Genomic DNA, 18,430 nt, shown 5'->3' with positions numbered 1-18,430 from the left:
TCAGAGTGGCAGAGTGTTCCAAAAAAAGAAAATATAAAACGTACGTCACCCCAGACTACACTAAAGTGTACCCCTGCCTAATAGGGGTCAAAAATAATGACAGTGTTGCTCACTGCGCTGTTTGCAACAGTGACTTTTCTATTGCCCATGGTGGGTTAAGACTGTAAAAGACATGTTGAGGTGAGTTTAACAGGTGTCATTCGTTCATTAGCATAGCTAACGTTATTTAAACTAGCTGGCTAGCTGCTAAGGAGCTACTCTATTGCAGCCACCCCACCTCTCCCGGAAGTCTCCCGCAAATTGATGGTGCTCCCTCCCTGAAATGAGTTTTTGCAGGGTGGGATGTCTGACCTCAGCACTGAACCTGACCCCGTGGCTGTGGCCTGCAGGCATCAGTATTCACCTCAACACTGAACTGGCCTGCAGGTGTCAGCACTCACCTCAGCCCTTTTTGTGAATTACTTGCACAATTTCTTTTTTTACACATTGGGTGTTTGATGACCTTTGTGGGGGTTTCATGGATTCAGTTGTGTTTCTTTGTGGCTGCCTGCAAGATGATGTATCTCAAAGCTGTATATGGCAGACAATACATGCTTTGATAATAAAGAAACTTTGAACATTGAGATCTCCAGATCCCTTTAGCAAGGACACATGGAGGCGACAGGGGTAACCTGGTGTGCGACTAATGAACACACTCACAATGCCGGAGGAACTCAGCAGGCCGGGAGAGGAATAAAGAGTCAAAGTTTCGGGACATGTCCTAATGACGAGTCTCAGCCCAAAATGTTGACTGTTTATTCCCCTCCATAGATGCTGCCTGACCTGCTGAGTTCCTCCAGCACTGTGTGTCTGTTTCTCTGGATTTCTGCAGAATCTCTGTGTTGCTGTTACTGACGAAAGCCTTTTGTCACCCTTCAGGCCCAGCAGCCGGGTGGCACTTGGATTTCATCGAGGTGAAGGATGAGAGCATGGAAGAAATGTTCCGATTCCCCTGTGACCGCTGGCTTGCCAAGAGCGAGGACGATGGCCAGATCCTTCGTGAACTCCCCTGCGCCAACAATGACATCCTGGACCTTTCAGAACGCACACGTGTGTTTGATTTACAAGCGTTCCATATGCCTATGCTAAGCACATAGAAACCATAGAAACCACAGCACAGAAACAGGCCTTTTGGCCCTTCTTGGCTGTGCCGAACCATTTTCTGCCTAGTCCCACTGACCTGTACACAGACCATATCCCTCCATACACCTCCCATCCATGTATCTGTCCAATTTATTCTTAAATGTTACAAAAGAACCTGCATTTACCACCTCGTCTGGCAGCTCATTCTATACTCCCACCAATCCCTGTGTGAAGAAGCCCCCCCAATGTTCCCTTTAAACTTTTCCCCCCTCACCTTTAACCCATGTCCTCTGGTTTTTTTCTCCCCTTGCCTCAGTGGAAAAAGCCTGCTTGCATTCACTCTATCTATACCCATCATAATTTTATATACCTCTATCAAATCTCCCCTCATTCTTCTACGCTCCAGGGAATAAAGTCCTAACCTATTCAACCTTTCTCTGTAACTGAGTTTATCAAGTCCCGGCAACATCCTTGTAAACCTTCTCTGCACTCTTTCAACCTTATTTATATCCTTCCTGTAATTTGGTGACCAAAACTGAACACAATACTCCAGATTCGGCCTCACCAATAACTTATACAACCTCATCATAACATTCCAGCTCTTATACTCAATACTTGGATTAATAAAGGCCAATGTACCAAAAGCTCTCTTTACGACCCTATCTACCTGTGACAACACTTTTAGGGAATTTTGTATCTGTATTCCCAGATCCCTCTGTTCCACTGCACTCCTCAGTGCCTTACCATTAACCCTGTATGTTCTACCTTGGTTTGTCCTTCCAACGTGCAATACCTCACACTTGTCTGTATTAAACTCCATCTGCCATTTTTCAGCCCATTTTCCCAGCTGGTCCAAGTCCCTCTGCAGGCTCTGAAAACCTTCCTCACTGTCTACTACACCTCCAATCTTTGTATCATCAGCAAACTTGCTGATCCAACTTACCACATTATCATCCAGATCATTGATATAGATGACAAATAACAATGGACCCAGCACCAAATTCCACCAGCACATATTCCACCAAACACACCTTTGCCTCTCCCCAACTCTCCGCCTTCCGCAGGGATCGCTCCCTCTGTGACTCCCTTGCCCAGTCATCCCTCCCCACTAAACTCCCTCCTGGTAATTATCCCTGCAAGCAGAAACAGTGCTACACCTGCCTTTCCAACTCCCGCCTCACCTCCATTCAGGGTGCTGACCAGTCCTTCCAGGTGAGGCACCACTTCACTTACCGGTCTGCTGCGGTAGTCTATTGTATCACTGCTGCCGATGGGGCCTCCTCTGTACTGGTGAGACCCATCGTAAATGGGGGGATCGCTTTGTCGAGCACCTCCGCACCATCTGCAAAGAAACGGAAATTCCTGGTGGCCAAACATTTGAATTCAAATCCCCATATGCATCCTGACTTGTTAGTATGTGGCCTCCTCTACTGCCACGATGAGGTCACACTCACGTTGGAGGAGCAACTTCTCACGTTTTGTCTTGGTAGCCTCCAGCCTGATGGCATAGACATTGAATTCTCCAACTTCTGGTAACTTTTCCCCTCCCGCTTCCCTGTTTTTCCATTCCCCACTCTGGCTCCCCCTTGCTTCTCCTCTATCTTGTAGTGGGGGGGTCTCGGGCCAGCGGGCATTTGTAGTGGGGGAGTCTCGGAGCAGAGAGCATTTATAGTGGGGGGGTCTCGGACCAGAGGGCATTTGTAGTGGGGGAATCTTGGACCAGCGGGCATTTGTACTGGGGGAGTCTCAGAGCAGCGGGCATTTGTAGTGGGGGAATCTCGGACCAGAGGGCTTTGTACTGGGGGAGTCTCGGACCAGAGGGCTTTGTACTGGGGGAGTCTCGGACCAGAGAGCATTTGTACTGGGGGGGGTCTCGGACCAGAGAGCATTTGTAGTGGGGGAGTCTCAGACCAGAGGGCATTTGTAGTGGGGGAGTCTCGGGCCAGAGGGCATTTGTAGTGGGGGAGTCTCGGGCCAGAGGGCATTTGTAGTGGGGGGGTCTCGGACCAGCGGGCATTTGTAGTGGGGGAATCTTGGACCAGAGGGCGTTCGTAGTGGAGGAGTCTCGGACCAGAGGGCGTTCGTAGTGGGGGAGTCTCGGACCAGAGGGCGTTCGTAGTGGGGGAGTCTCGGACCAGTGGGCGTTCGCAGTGGGGGAGTCTCGGACCAGTGGGCATTTGTACTGGGGGAGTCTCGGACCAGAGGGCATTAAACTGGGGGAGTCTCGGACCAGCGGGCATTTGTAGTGGGGGAGTCTTGGACCAGCGGGCATTTGTAGTGGGGGAGTCTCGGGCCAGAGGGCATTTATAGTGGGAGAGTTTCAGGCCAGAGGGCATTTGTACCGGGGGGGCTCGGACCAGCGGGCATTTGTAGTGGGGGAGTCTCGGGCCAGAGGGCATTTATAGTGGGAGAGTTTCGGGCCAGAGGGCATTTGTACTGAGGGGGTTCGGACCAGCGGGCATTTGTAGTGGGGGAATCTAGAACCAGCGGGCATTTGTAGTGGGGGAGTCTCGGGCCAGAGGGCATTTGTAGTGGGGGGGTCTCGGACCAGCGGGCATTTGTAGTGGGGGAGTCTCGGACCAGAGGGCATTTGTACTGGGGGAGTCTCGGACCAGAGGGCATTTGTAGTGGGGGAGTCTCGAACCAGCGAGCATCTGTAGTGGGGGAGTCTCGGGCCAGAGGGCATCTGTAGTGGGAGAGTCTCGGGCCAGAGGGCATCTGTACTGGGGGGGTCTCGGACCAGCGGGCATTTGTAGTGGGGGAATCTAGGACCAGCGGGCATTTGTAGTGGGGGAGTCTCGGACCAGAGGGCATTTGTAGTGGGGAAGTCTCGGGCCAGAGGGCATTTGTAGTGGGGAGGGTCTCGGACCAGCGGGCATTTGTAGTGGGGGAGTCTCGGACCAGAGGTCATTTGTAATGGGGGAGTCTCGGACCAGAGGTCATTTGTAGTGGGGGAGTCTCGGACCAGCGGGCATTTGTAGTGGGGGAGTCTCGGACCAGCGGGCATTTGTAGTGGGGGAGTCTCGGACCAGAGGGCATTTGTAGTGGGGGAATCTCGGACCAGCGGGCATTTCTACTGGGGGAGTCTCGGACCAGAGGGCATTTGTACTGGGGGAGTCTCGGACCAGAGGGCATTTGTAGTTGTGGAGTCTCGGGCCAGAGGGCATTTGTACTGGCGGAGTCTCGGACCAGAGGGCATTTGTAGTGGGGGTGTCTCGGACCAGAGGGCATTTGTAGTGGGGAAGTCTCGGGCCAGAGGGCATTTGTAGTGGGGGGGTCTCGGGCCAGAGGGCATTTGTACTGGCGGAGTCTCGGACCAGAGGGCATTTGTACTGGTGGAGTCTCGGACCAGCAGGCATTTGTAGTGGGGGAGTCTAAGACCAGAGGGCATTTGTAATTGGGGGAGTCTCGGACCAGAGGGCATTTGTACTGGGGGAGTCTCGGACCAGCGGGCATTTGTAGTGGGGGAGTCTCGGATCAGAGGGCATTTGTAGTCGGGGAATCTCGGACCAGCGGGCATTTCTACTGGGGGAGTCTCGGACCAGCGGGTATTTGTACTGGGGGAGTCTCGGACCAGAGGGCATTTGTAGTGGGGGAGTCTCGGACCAGAGGGCATTTGTAGTGGGGGAGTCTCGGGCCAAGGGCATTTGTAGTGGGGGAGTCTCGGGCCAGGGGGCATTTGTAGTGGGGGAGTCTCGGACCAGCGGGCATTTGTGTTGGGGGAGTCTCGGACCAGAGGGCATTTGTGGTGGGGTGTCTCGGACCAGAGGGCATTTGTAGTGGGGGGGTCTCGGACCAGCGGGCATTTGTAGTGTGGGAATCTCGGACCAGAGGGCATTTGTAGTGGGGGAGTCTCGGACCAGAGGGCATTTGTAATGGGGGAGTCTCGGACCAGAGGGCATTTGTAGTGGGGGAGTCTCGGACCAGAGGGCATTTGTAGTGGGGGGGTCTCGGACCAGAAGGCATGCTCTCAATTTAGAGCGATGTCCACTTAGAGATCAGGAGCAACTTCTTTAGCCAGACAGTGGTGAATCTGTGGAATTCATTGCAATAGACGGCTTTAAGTCATTAGGTTTAATTTCACGTCATTAGGTTGATTTAAAACAGAGGTTGATAGGCTCTTAGTTAGAATGTGTGTGAAATGTTATGGGGAGAAGGTAGGAGAATGGGGTTGAAAGAGATAATCAGTCTGCCATAATGGAATGGTGGAGCAGGAGCAGATTCGAAGGGATGAATAGCCTAGTTCTGCTCCCTTGTATTATAGTCTCAATATTGCAGCACAGACAAATAATTAAAAAGTGGCTGAAATCTCGGAACTCGATCTCGGCAAAGCAACAATGACAGATAAGTGCAAACACGAAGAAATCTGCAGACGCTGGAAATTCAAGCAACACACACAAAAAATGCTGGCGAACGCAGCAGGCCAGGCAGCATCTCTAGGAAGAGGTACAGTCGACGTTTCAGGCCGAGACCCTTCGTCAGGACTAACTGAAAGAAGAGCTAGTAAGAGATTTGAAAGTGGGAGGGGGAGGGGGGATCCGAAATGATAGGAGAAGACAGGACGGTCCTTCCAGGTGTCACTTCACCTGTGAGTCGACTGGGGTGATATACTGCATCCGGTGCTTCCGATGCGGCCTTCTATGTATTGGCAAGACCCGACGCAGACTGGGAGACCATTTCACTGAACACCTACGCTCTGTCCACCAGAGAAGGCAGGATCTCCCAGTGGCCACACATTTTAATTCCACATCCCATTCCCATTCTGATATGTCTATCCACGGCCTCCTCTACTGTAAAGATGAAGCCACACTCAGGTTGGAGGAACAACACCTTATATTCCGTCTGGGTAGCCTCCAACCTGATGGCATGAACATCGACTTCTCTAACTTCCGCTAAGGCCCCACGTCCCCCTTGTACCCCATCCCTTACTAACTTATTTTCTTTCCCCCCTTTTTTCACCCTCTTTTTTTCTCCCTCTGTCCCTCTCACTATAACTCCTTGCCCATCCTCTGGGCTCCCCCCCCCCCCGACTTTCTTTCTCCCTAGGCTTCCCGTCCCATGATCCTCTCCCTCCTCTAGCCTTGTATCCCTTTTTCCAATCACCTGTCCAGCTCTTGGCTCCCTCCCTCCCCCTCCTGTCTTCTCCTATCATTTTGGATCTCCCCCTCCCCCTCCAACTTTCAAATCCCTTACTCACTCTTCCTTCAGTTAGTCCTGACGAAGGGTCTCGGCCTGAAACGTCGACTGTACCTCTTCCTCGTGATGCTGCCTGGCCTGCTGTGTCCACCAGCAACTTTTGTGTGTGTTGCTTGACAGACAAATAGCTGCATCCTGCTACACACGAACAGAGTTCACACTGACCGGTACACGGTAACGGGGAGAACGTACACACTCCTCACAGACAGTGACGGGAATCGAACCCTGGTCACGGACACTGTAACACCATTAAGCTACTGTGCTGTGTCCATCGATAAAAATGGGTCTGGAGGGTCAGAACCCAGAACAGAGTAAATCGGCATTCTCACAGTCTGCCTGCTTCAAAACTAATCCTCAGTCAAGCTAAAAGCTTCATCCAGTGCCCTAATCCTAAGGAAAGCTTTGTTCAATTAGTGAGAAATTAACTTTCCATACCGAGCAACACACACAGGAGGCTGGAGGAGCTCAGCAGGCCAGGCAGCCTCTATGGAAAAGAGTACAGTCTACGTTTCAGGCCAAGACCAGTGTGGACTGTATGCTTTTCCATAGAGGGTGCCTGACCTGCTGAGCTCCTCCAGCATTTTCTGGGTGTTGCTCTGGATTTCCAGCATCTGCAGATTTTCTGTTGTTTCTGATTCTATACCAAGCCATTCTGTGCTGATTGGTTTCCTTTAAATTACACTCAGTGGCCACTTTATTACTGTAGGTACAGCTGTACACCTGCTCGTTAATGCAGATAGCTCATCAGCCAATCATATGGCAGCAGCTCAATATATAAAAGCATGCAGTCATGGCCAAGAGGTTCAGTTGTTGTTCAGACCAAACATCAGAATGGGGAAGAAATGTGATCTCAGTGACTTTAACAATGGAATGATGGTGCCAGATGGGGTAACCTGAGTATCTCAGAAACTGCTGTTCTCCTTGGATCTTCACACAACAGTCTCTAGAGTTTACAGAGAATGGTGTGAAATACAGAAAACATCCAGTGAACAGCAGTGCTGGGGCAAAAACGCCTTGTTAAAAAAGAGATCAGAGGAGAATGGCCAGATTGGTTCAAGGCGACATCAACTCAAATAAGCATGTGTTACGATAGTGGTGTGCAGAAGAGCATCTCTGAATGCACGACATGTTGAACCTTGAAGTGGATGGGCTACAGCAGCAGAAGACCCCGAGGTACAGGAGCTAACTAATAAAGTGGCCACCGAGTGTAGTTAAGTGTTAAATGCTTTATACCATCTACTTTAACTATAAGATTGTGTTTCTGTAGAGTTTATTCAGTCAGATAGAGGAATAGTACAGTTATTATTTTGGTTTATTAATTGTGGGAATATTGGTAACTGTTCCACACAACAGGGCTTCCTCACACTTAAGAATGAAAGGTAAGTGCATGTTTTAAAAGCTGCTACTGAGAGTAATACTGTGTTCATCTGTGCACATTAGGGTCGTGCATGCAGCCTGTTACAGTTGCTCCTTTTCTTACTTCTTAACCTTTTTTAACTTAGGTTATTTGTTGTATTTTTTTTTCTCACAGTAACACGTTGAAGCTGCACTCTCTCTAACATGCTGGTGGAGAGAGTTTTATTTGGTTTTTTAGCGCTGGAAAAGGTTACATTCGGACACGTCTCATTAGCGGGGCAGCAGTATGGTCACATTGTTTATTCCAGGGACCAGCTGATTGCGCTAATGCCGTATAACCAATTTCCCCCGGGATCAATAAAGTATGACTTTGACTATGACTACTCCATTATCTTCCAAACATTATGTCTCAGTAATCTTTCCATTGTAGGCTATGAGATCCTTGTCGTGACCAGCGACAGAGATGATGCCGAGACAAAGGAGAATGTGTGGATTGTGCTGGAAGGGAAAAAAGGAAAATCCAAGGAATTCCTGCTGGAAAACTCATCCAAGAAGAAGAAGTTCCTGAGGTAGCATTCTTGTGAATTGTTTTTTGTTCCTTTCCAAAGGGTAATGCGAATAAAATTCAAGTTCAAGTTTAATTGTCATTCAACCAAAGAGACAGTGTTCCTTTGGGGCCAAGATGCGTAACACAGCCAACAGTCACACACTCTTACAGCACGTATAATTATGATAGCAGAAAAGCATACAGTTACAAAATATTGCCCAATTGCCCAAGTGTCGTGGCCTGGAGCCATGTTTCTGCAAGAACAAGCCTGCAACACTTGCTGATCTCCAGCAAAGTGCAGCTCCAGAAGAAGACATTTCACCGAGCGAAGACTGGAGAGCTGTACCAATAGAAGGGGCATTCCACCATCAGCATCAGGTGACCCTGGTGAAAGTGTCAACAGTGGCAGAAAAAGTTCTCAACTTCACAGAACTGCGTCATGGAATGAAAATGAACATAGATCATACAACATTACAGCACAGTCCAGGCCCTTTGTGGTACCAGCTTTACGAGAGGGTGATTGATAAGTAGAAGGAGTCAGTTTTAGAAAACCTGGCACATTTATTTTTCAACATAGTCCCCTCCTACATTTACACACTTAGTCCAGCGGTCGTGGAGCATACGGATCCCTTCTTCGTAGATAAGTTTGTGACCTAGCGTAGAAGGAGATAAGTCATTAACTTCAAACTTCCTGCATTATCACTCAAAGAGATGAACTGCACGGGCATGTAACGAGAGCGTCTTGGACCTCCAGGTGGTTCATAGAAGGGGTGATTGATATGTTCATGGCCTACGGTAGAAGGAGATGAGTTATACGGCTCTCGTTACAAAACCTGCAGTTCAACTCTGAGTGAAAATGCAGGAAGTTTGAAGTTAATAACTCATCTCCTTCTACCCTAGGCCATGAACTTATCAATCACCCCTGCTGTGGACCGCTTGCTGGAGGTCCTAGACACCGACTTCTACAAAGAAGGGATCCTTATGCTCCACAACCGCTGGACTAAGTGTGTAAATGTAGGAAAAATAAATGTGCTAGGCTTTCTAAAATGGACTCCTTCTACCTTAGGCCATGAATTTATCAATCACCCTCGTATAACCTACTCCAAGATCAATCTAACCCTTCCCTCCCATATAGCCCTCCATTTTTTCTATCATGCATGTGCCTATCTAAGAGTCCCTTAAATGTCCCTAATATATTTGCCTCTACCACCACCTCTGGCAGCACGTTCCACACACCCACCACTGTCGGTGTAAAGAATTTTCCTCTGTCATCCCCCCGTACCACCGTCATCATTGTCGTGGCTATCTCTCGAGGTCGAGGGTGACGGTCTTCGTTCCGTACAGAGTGAAGACGCCTGTGCGTGTATTTGTTTAACGTGTACTTGATGTTGCACTCCAAGAAGCACACGATACTTCACAAATCAACCAACTGATTCCAACAGCATGGAAACCACGACGATTGGAGCTGATGGATTTGTTGCAGCCTTCATCTGCCTTCACAGCCGTTGAGTTCGAAGTAACTTCATCTGCCTGTTCCACCGTTGAGGTCTTGGTTGGATTGTTCTTTGTCAGGGACCTCACCCTCGACCTTACCGTCATGGGTGACCCTACAGGAGCATAGCTCCAGACGGCATCGCTCTCGGGATCACAGGACCACACAAGCTTCTCCACCATAACAACGTGACAATCCACGGAGAAGACCGTACCACCTGCCCACTTCAAATTATGTCCCCTGGTATTAGCTGTAATGCTAATGAAAAGGGAGATTTGTCCAGGGTGACAACAACCATAAGTCTGAACAGTGGCCAATTTGGAATTTAATATGAACATTCAAAAAAGATGATAAAAACGGCGCTGTGGTGAGCTGATATCTTTATTTCATGAGAAAAGTTTAGAATTGATTAACATGCACAAAATGCTGGAGGAACTCAGCAGATCAGGAAGCATCTGTGGAGGAGATTGAACAATTGATATTTTTGGGACCTTCAGCACCCAGGTCATGCCCTTTTCTCACTGTTACCATCAGGTAGGAGGTACAGAAGCCTGAAGGCACACACTCAGCGATTCAGGAACAGCTTCTTCCCCTCTGCCATCCGATTCCTAAATGGACATTAAACCCTTGGACACTACCTCACTTTTTTAATATATATTATCTCTACTTTTTGCATGATTTTAATCTATTCAATATACATATACTGTAATTGATTTACTTATTTATTATTATTTTCTTCTATATTATGCATTGTATTGGATTGCAGCTACTAAGTTAACAAATTTGATGACACATGCCAGTGATAATAAACCTGAAATAGACCGTAGTCAGGATGGTTTCCTCAAAGGAAAATCTTCCCTGACAAATCTGTTGGAATTCTTTGAAGAAATAACAAGCAAAAAAGACAAAGGAGAATCAGTTGATGTGGTGTATTTGGATTTTCAGAAAGCCTTTGATAAGATGCCACATTTGAGGCTGCTTAACAAGCCCATGGTGATGAGGAGGAATTTCTTTATCCAGAGGCAAAATCTGAGTCTGTGGAATTCTTTGCCACAGGCAGCTGTGGAGGCCAAGTCTTTATGTATATTTAAGGCAGAAGTGATAGACTTTTGATTGGTCAGGGCATGAAGGGATACAAGGAGAAGGCAGGAGATTGGGAAGAGAAGAAAATTGGATTAGCCATGGTGAAATGAAGGAGCAGACTTGATGGGCCTAATGGCCTAATTCTGCTCCTTTATCTTATGGTCTTATCAGGGCTCGAGAGGAGGAAGAAGCCAAAATAAGAAGGTGAGAGAAGAAGAAGAAGGTGTACAAGCTGACAGGTGATAGGTGAGCCCAGCTGTGGGGGAAGGTTGGCGGGTGGGTGAGGGAGGGCGGATGAACTAAGATGCTAGGAAGTGATAGATGGAGGAGGTAGGAGGTTGAAGAAGAAGGGATCTGACAGGAGAAGAAAGTGAACTATGGGAGAAAGAAAAGGAGGAGGGGAAGTATGAGGAGATGATGGGCAAGTGAGGAGAAGGGGTGAGAGGGAACCCAGAAAGGAAAAGGGGAAAGAGGGAGAAATTGCCAGAAGTTAGAGAAATCAATGTTCATGCCATCAAGTTGGAGGAAACTCAAGCAGAATATGAAATTTCTCCCTGAGAATGGTCTCATCATGGCAGTAGAGCAGGCCATGGACTGACATGTCAGAATAGGAATGGGGATTGGAATTAAAATGGTTGGCTACTGGGAGATGCTGCTTTGGCGAGAGAAATCCTTTGGAAAGCAGAGGATGGGGAGGAGGGACAGATGTTTCGCGTGGTAGATGGCAGAATTAACGGAGAATGATGTTCTGGATGAGGTGGTAGGTGAAGACAAGGGGAACTTACATCCCTGTTAGAATTGATTGCTGGATTAAACATTCTTACTTTTTTATCATTAGGGGGACAAAGGACAAATTTGAATTTTCTTCAAAAAACATTGGCGACATCGCAACAATTTTAGTGGGTCACTGTCCGCGAGATGGGCGTAGAGTCACTTCGAAAGGTGACGTGGACTGGCACGTCCAGCAGGTCATTGTCACAGAGAAGGAGCTTGGAAACAAGTAAGTCCTGCTGAGAGCGAGGAGGACCATTGAATCTGAGCGAGAACCCCATGGGGTGGGGAGAGGACTCGGAACCACCGGAATTACAATTCTCTCCTTGCAGATCAGGAACCCTGATACATTAGGAAGATATATCACCCCCGCTCCCTCTGCACTGCCTGCAGTTTCCCCAGAGTTTTAGCATCTCAATCTATTGCCCACCAACATAAAACTGACCACAACAGATTGGATCTTGAGGTCCAGTTTTAGATGGTAATACGAGGAGCACAATTAGGCTATTTAGCCCTTTGAGTCTGATCCACCAGGGCTTATTTGTTATCTCCCTCCACTCCTTTTACAAAGATTAGCTTTATTTGTCACATGTACGTCGAAACATCAAAGCATACAATGAATTATGCCGTTGCACCAATGACCAACAGAGTCCAAGGAGGGGCTGGTCAACTTGTAGGTGTCACCATGCTTCCGAGGCTAACTGAGCAAGCCCAGAACTCACTAACCCCAACCCATACATCCTTTGAATGTAGGAGGGAACTGAAGCACCCGGAGAAACCCCCGCGGTCACAGGGACAACATACAAACTCCTTACAGAAAGCAGTGGTATTGAACCCTGAACCTACAGCTGCCATTACACTGACCTACATTACCTTACCACTCCTTACCAACTTTGAAAGGGTATCTCTGAGGCAAAAATGGAGAATAGTCGAAGATAAAATACACAGATCTGACATAGAGATGACATGCAACATACATCAAAGTTGCTGGTGAACGCAGCAGGCCAAGCAGCATCTATAGGAAGAGGCACAGTCGACGTTTCAGGCCGAGATGAAGGGTCTCGGCCTGAAACGTCGACTGTACCTCTTCCTATAGATGCTGCTTGGCCTGCTGCGTTCACCAGCAACTTTGATGTATGTTGCTTGAATTTCCAGCATCTGCAGAATTCCTGTTGTTTGCATAGAGATGACATGAATGAGTTTTTAAAAAGTCTCGATTGTTCAAGAGTTCTTCAAGGTGAGGTCCCCTCATCAGAAACTATGCTTGTCCTCACAATGTGGGTTCCTGACGGCTTGCGTCTTTACGGTAATCGGTGTTTCCCTAGCTGTGAAATCACGTAAATACGTTTCTTTTTCAGCTACATCTTTGAGTGCAATGCAAAGGTAAAGCTCAGCCACAAGAGAGATGATTGCCAGGTCTTTGAGTGCACAAAGGTATTGGAGAGTTTTGCCAGCAAGGTACGCAGTCTAGTACCCGTCAAATATGAGATTATTGTACTCACCGGTGACGTGAAGGGTGCCGGAACCGATGCCAATGTCTCCATAACCATTTTCGGAACGAACGGTGACTCAGGCCTCCGTAGGCTGAAGCACAAATTCCGGAATCTCTATGAGCGCGGCAGCACTGACCGCTTCATCCTGGAGATGCTGGATCTGGGGGAGTTAACCAAGGTGAAAATTGAGCACGACAATGCCAAAGCAAATGCCGGCTGGATGCTGGAACGTGTTGAGATTACCAACACCGCTACCGGTGTCACCACCATTTTTCCATGTGGCAAATGGCTGGATAAGAAGAGAGGAGATGGGCTGATATTCAGAGAGTTATACCCTAAGTACTAACCTGTGGTAGGAACATTCCCTCCTCTCTGTGGAAGCCTCTCCTCCAATGAGGATACAGACACCTGCCGAGGTGGAGCTACAGACAACGTACCCTAGCGGTGGCTTTTAATAGATGATCATTAGCAGAAAGGCATCATGCTCATAGGACACTTGATAATTTATTCTTATCAAGTGTCCTATGAGCTATGCAGTATCAGTTTGGAAAGCTCCGATCACACACGTGGCAGCCTGAGATATGGGGACAGCAGGGAAAATGCTTACCATCTCCAAACAGTGTGAACCAGGGCTTGGCTGCTTCAGCTGGGTTGGGTGGGATTGAATGGACAACCTCTGGTCCAGCTTTGTTGTGGTTCGGAGATCCTTGAGTCAAACAGGAACCATCATCTTCTTCATTTCTAAAGTTTGTGACCTCCTCAACCTGTTCATACATTTGGCAGAAGACAGCTGAGTATCTTCCTGTAATGAGTGCTCCGCTGAAGGGCAGCTTCTCTAACGCTGGTTCGACCACACCCAGACTACTGCGCTCGGTTCTGGCCGCCTCATTACAGGAAGGTTTAGAGAGGGTGCAGAGGAGATTCACCAGGGTGCTGCCTGGATTAAAGGGTATATCTTATGAGGATAGGTTAAGTGAACTAGGGTTCATCTCTTTGGAGCAAAGAAGGATGAAAGATGACTTGATGGAAGTATACAAGATGATAAGAGGCATAGATGCAGTAGATCACCAGACTTTTTTCCCCAGAGTGACAATGGCTAATATGAGGGGACATCATTTTAATGTGATTGGAGGGGATGTTAGAGGTGCCTTTCATTAAACAGAGAGTGGTGGGTGTATGGAACGTGCTGTCAGGGGTGGTGGTAGAGGCAGATACATTAGGGACATTTAAGAAACTCTTAGGCACATGATGACAGGAAAATGGAGGGTTATATGAGAGGAAAGGGTTAGATTGATCCCAGAGTAGGTTGAAAGTTTGACACAATGTCATAGGTCAAAGGCTTTATGTAATGTTTTACATTCTTGGTCTAATTTAGACAGGAACCTTCTCTTGACACCCTACGGCTCCACTGACCTCCCTCAATACTTCATTTCATACACCTCCTGCTCAACCCATGGTCCGGTTCAACTCAGATTCAAGTCTTGCAAACTTCCAAAAGCTGGCCTGATAGGAATCTTGAACTGTTTGTTATTGGTTTGTTGTTATCTTAGCCAAAATTGGCTCACTCAGCACAACAGTGGACTGGAGCATTTTCCAGCAGGGGCCTCACATGTGGCACCAGGTACCACCAAGCTTCTCAAGTGGGAGGGAGAGGAGGAGAATCAAAAAGTATCCAAATTCACCTTGGATTTGTCCCCAAGGAAGTCAGGGAAACTGAAATGCAGAAGGCCATCCTAGCCCTGTCTATAATTTATCTGTTATAGAATTAATTTCATTAGTTCTATAATTGATGAGATTAATTTGCTGATTAATGGATTGTAAGTTTTGCCAATTACTGCTTTGTGTGGTAACACGCAACAAGAGAGCAGACAAGCCAAACCATTCTTGTTAAGTCAGAGAACCTCAGAATCTTCGGACATAATGTTGAAGAAAAGATGTCTTCATTAAAGAGACTTTCAACCCCAGAGTTTCCAAACAATCTGAAATGTTATTTCAGAAACCAGAGGCCTAGGCAGAGCGAGCATGGACAGGATGAGTTTAGGACCAGAGAGCACAGCCTCAGAACAGAGGGATGTCCATTTAGATGAGGGACAAAGAGGAATTTCTTTACAAGAGGATGGTGAATCTGTGGAATTTCATTGCCACAGACAGCTGTGGAGGCCAAGTCATTGGGTATATTTACAACGGAGGTTGATAGGTTCGTGATTAGTCATGGTGTCAAAGGTTATGGAGAGAAGGCAGGAGAATGGGGCTGGAAGAGATAATACTGGAGAACTTCCTCAGAAGGTGGTGAGAGTTTGGAATGAGCTGCCAGCACAAGTGATGGATGCAATTTTGATTTCACCATTTCGGAGAAATTTGGATAGGTATGTAGATAGGAGGGGTATGGAGGGCTGTGGTCGATGGGATTAGGCAGATTAATAGTTTGTCATGGATGAGACAATTGAAGGGCCTGTTTCTGTGTTGTAGTTTTCTATGAATAGGTATACTACTGAGATCACCTTGAGCTTGTTAGATAAAGTATTTGTGTCCCCCAAGGCTGGATCGCAGGAAGTGAGTGAAACTGTTGGGAAGGTGAGTGAGGGAGAGGTAGAACTTGGGAAGGTGAGTGAGGGAGAGGAGGAACTCGTGGGAGGGTGAGTGAGGGAGAGGAGGAACTCGTGGGAAGGTGAGTGAGGGAGAGGTGGAACTTGGGAAAGTGAGTGAGGGAAAGGTGGAACTTGGGAAGGTGAGTGAGGGAGTGAAGGAGAGGTAGAACTTGGGAAGGTGAGTGAGGGAGAGGTGGAACTTGGGAAGGTGAATGAGGGAGAGGTAGAACTTGGGAAGGTGAATGAGAGATGGAACTCGTGGGAAGGTGAGTGAGAGGTGGAACTCGTGGGAGGGACTGGGGCTCAGAATTAGGGTTCTTTTTGTTGACAAATGTTGGGAACTGTGTTCGTCTGTGGTGGCAGTACAGTGCAATACAATTACTACATGTTACAATTAATTAAATAATGGAAAAGAGGAACAGTGGGGGAGTGTTCATGGACCACTGAGGAATCTGATGGCGGAGGGGAAGAAGGTGTTTCTAAAACATTGAGTGTGTGTCCTCGTGTCTTCATTAGGAGTTTGAGATTTGGTACGTCACCACAGACTAGCAAATCTCTATAGATGTATAGTGGAAAGCATTGCATCCCTGTCTGGTGTGGAGGGGCCACTGCACAGGACTGGAAAAGGCCGCAGAAGGTTGTTCTCTCAGCCAGCTCCATCATGAGCACTGGCCTCCCCAGCACCAAGGTCAAGTTCAACAGGCAATGCCTCAAAAAAGCAGCATCCGTTATTAACACCTCCACCACCCAGGACACCCCTTCTTCTCACTGCCACCAGCAGGGGGGAGGTAAGGGTCTTGAAGACGCACACTCAATGTTTGAGGAACAGCTTCTTCGCTCCACCATCAGATTTCTGAATGGCCAATGAACCGATAAACACTGCCTACTTTTTGCACTATATGGTTATTGTATCTTGCTCTGTGCTGCAGCCTGGCAGTGATATTACACCTCGCTCTGATTGGGCTCATCAGAGAAACTTCCCTGTACGCTTGGGTGGATCGGTCACTGCCTGGTTGAACACACCTCAGCACCGGCCAGTACCGTCCAACTGCTTGTTTTACAGCCTCATTTTTATGAACAAGAAAATAAAAGCATGTCTTTGATATCCCATAATAAAGAAACGTTAAGTTGATTTTTACAATACGTTTTTTTGCTGATTGCTTATTTCACTGACTGCAAAGTTCACAGTTGACATTTATCATCTAAGTCTGCACAACCTTGAGATTCATCTTCTTGCAGGCAGCCACGAAACAAAGAAACACTCTTGTCCTGGACTCTCCCACCACGGGAAACGTCCTTTCCACATCTACTCTGTCTAGGCCTTTCAACATTCGAAATGTTTCAATGAGATCCCCCTTCATCCTTCTGAATTCCAACAGGCACAGACCAGGAGCCAGCAAACATTCCTTGTATGATAACTCTTTCATTGCTGGAATCATCCTTGTGAACCTCCTCTGGACCCTCTCCAATGCCAGAACATCTTTTCTAAGATGAGGGGCCCAAAACTGTTCACAATAATCAAGGTGAGGCCTCACCAGTGCCTTATAAGGCCTCAGCATCACATCCCTGCTCTTGTATTCTAGACCTCTTGAAATGAATGCTAACATGGCACTTGCCTACCTCATACGTCAAATGGGACACCCCATCCTACTACCAAAGTTCAATATGCAAGGCTCAACTTTCCTCTCTGCAAGTCGAGCATCTGGCCCAGTTCAACCCCCAGTGCATCGCTGGCTGAGCCCTCTGATGGTCCACTACAGATTCAAAGTGAACTAGCCTGCAGAACACCCAACCGATATGAAACTGAACGAGCTGTTTCCCATATAATCCAGACAAGAGTATATTAAAGTTGTCAATAGAAGCTCCCCGGTCATACCCAGCCGCAGCGCATAAAGTTAATAACCTGCATGCATTTATCCTTCAAAAACTTTGTATGTGTTCTGTAAGTCAGTCTCGCATCCGGCCATAGACCCAAATATTTAACCACAGGAAGCCTAGACAGCGAACACGCATACAGAGTAAGGTGAATGTAATACAGTGTTTCCGAGTAAAAAACATACATTTTGACTTAAAAGCAGAAAATATGAAACCGCACAGACCTTAGCACACAGGCAGTATTACGACCCCTTTTCCACAGAACCCCACCATCAGCATATAAAGCCTAACCAAAGCCAGGCCCAGGCCCAGGTCCAACAGCATCAAATATATCATCGATCGTCAAGCACGGTAGCCGAGCTGACTCCAGAGAGGAGGTGCTCAGGAAGTGGGCAGCTTCCCTGTGCACGGTGGTCACTCATCGCCCATTCATGCAAATATCTAATCAGCCAATCATATGGCAGCAACTCAATGTATTAAAGCATGCAGATGTGGTCAAGAGGTTCAGTTGTTAGTTGAGAGATGTGGACATTCAAATAAATTACAGTAAAGGCTAAATTTTTAAAAAAATTATTGAAAGTGATTTATTTTAAAATGTGGAGAAAGCAATGGGATGAAAAGAGAACAAGAAGAAATCTTTACGATGTCCGGAAAGCAATGGGAAAGGTGAGGAATGCAGGAAAGAGCGGGAAGGAGGAGGTGATAATATGGAGATTGAGGTTTGGCACACAGGGTTAAATAATACATTGTTTTTAATGAAGAATCACAATAATGGGAGGTGCGAGTTTTATAATCAACAAGAAGTGGCTGGGCATGTACCAGTGAGGTGTCCAAGATATAATCAAGAGAGGGATGGTTGATTTTAAAGCTGTTGTGGAATAAAATAAAATTTCTTACAGTGACCGCG

The 18,430-nt window shown here is 47.4% G+C and overlaps 1 protein-coding gene and 1 long non-coding RNA gene across 3 annotated transcripts in view; one reads left to right on the top strand and one right to left on the bottom strand.

Moving 5' to 3' along the window:
- The window catches only part of LOC134343819 (lipoxygenase homology domain-containing protein 1-like), a 345,249-nt gene extending 331,376 nt beyond the window's left edge, over positions 1-13,873 (top strand). The window contains exons 44-47 of the mRNA XM_063042573.1: positions 919-1,089; positions 8,105-8,243; positions 11,635-11,796; positions 12,926-13,873. Coding sequence (XP_062898643.1) covers positions 919-1,089; positions 8,105-8,243; positions 11,635-11,796; positions 12,926-13,406 — 953 coding nt within the window. The 3' untranslated portion in view covers positions 13,407-13,873. The remainder of the gene's footprint in view (positions 1-918; positions 1,090-8,104; positions 8,244-11,634; positions 11,797-12,925) is intronic.
- Positions 1-18,430, bottom strand: part of LOC134343820 (uncharacterized) — a 109,687-nt gene that overhangs the window by 68,445 nt on the left and 22,812 nt on the right. For both annotated transcript variants that reach the window (XR_010017325.1, XR_010017326.1), the window contains exons 2-3: positions 13,070-13,220; positions 2,356-2,464 (exon numbers count right to left, since the gene is read on the bottom strand). This is a non-coding gene — a long non-coding RNA (uncharacterized LOC134343820). The remainder of the gene's footprint in view (positions 1-2,355; positions 2,465-13,069; positions 13,221-18,430) is intronic.

The sequence above is a fragment of the Mobula hypostoma genome, chromosome 3 (genome assembly GCF_963921235.1).
Source record: "Mobula hypostoma chromosome 3, sMobHyp1.1, whole genome shotgun sequence".
In the NCBI taxonomy this organism is placed as follows: domain Eukaryota; kingdom Metazoa; phylum Chordata; class Chondrichthyes; order Myliobatiformes; family Myliobatidae; genus Mobula; species Mobula hypostoma.
Note: the sequence above shows the minus strand (reverse complement) of the source record. Positions and strands in the feature narration are given on the sequence as shown.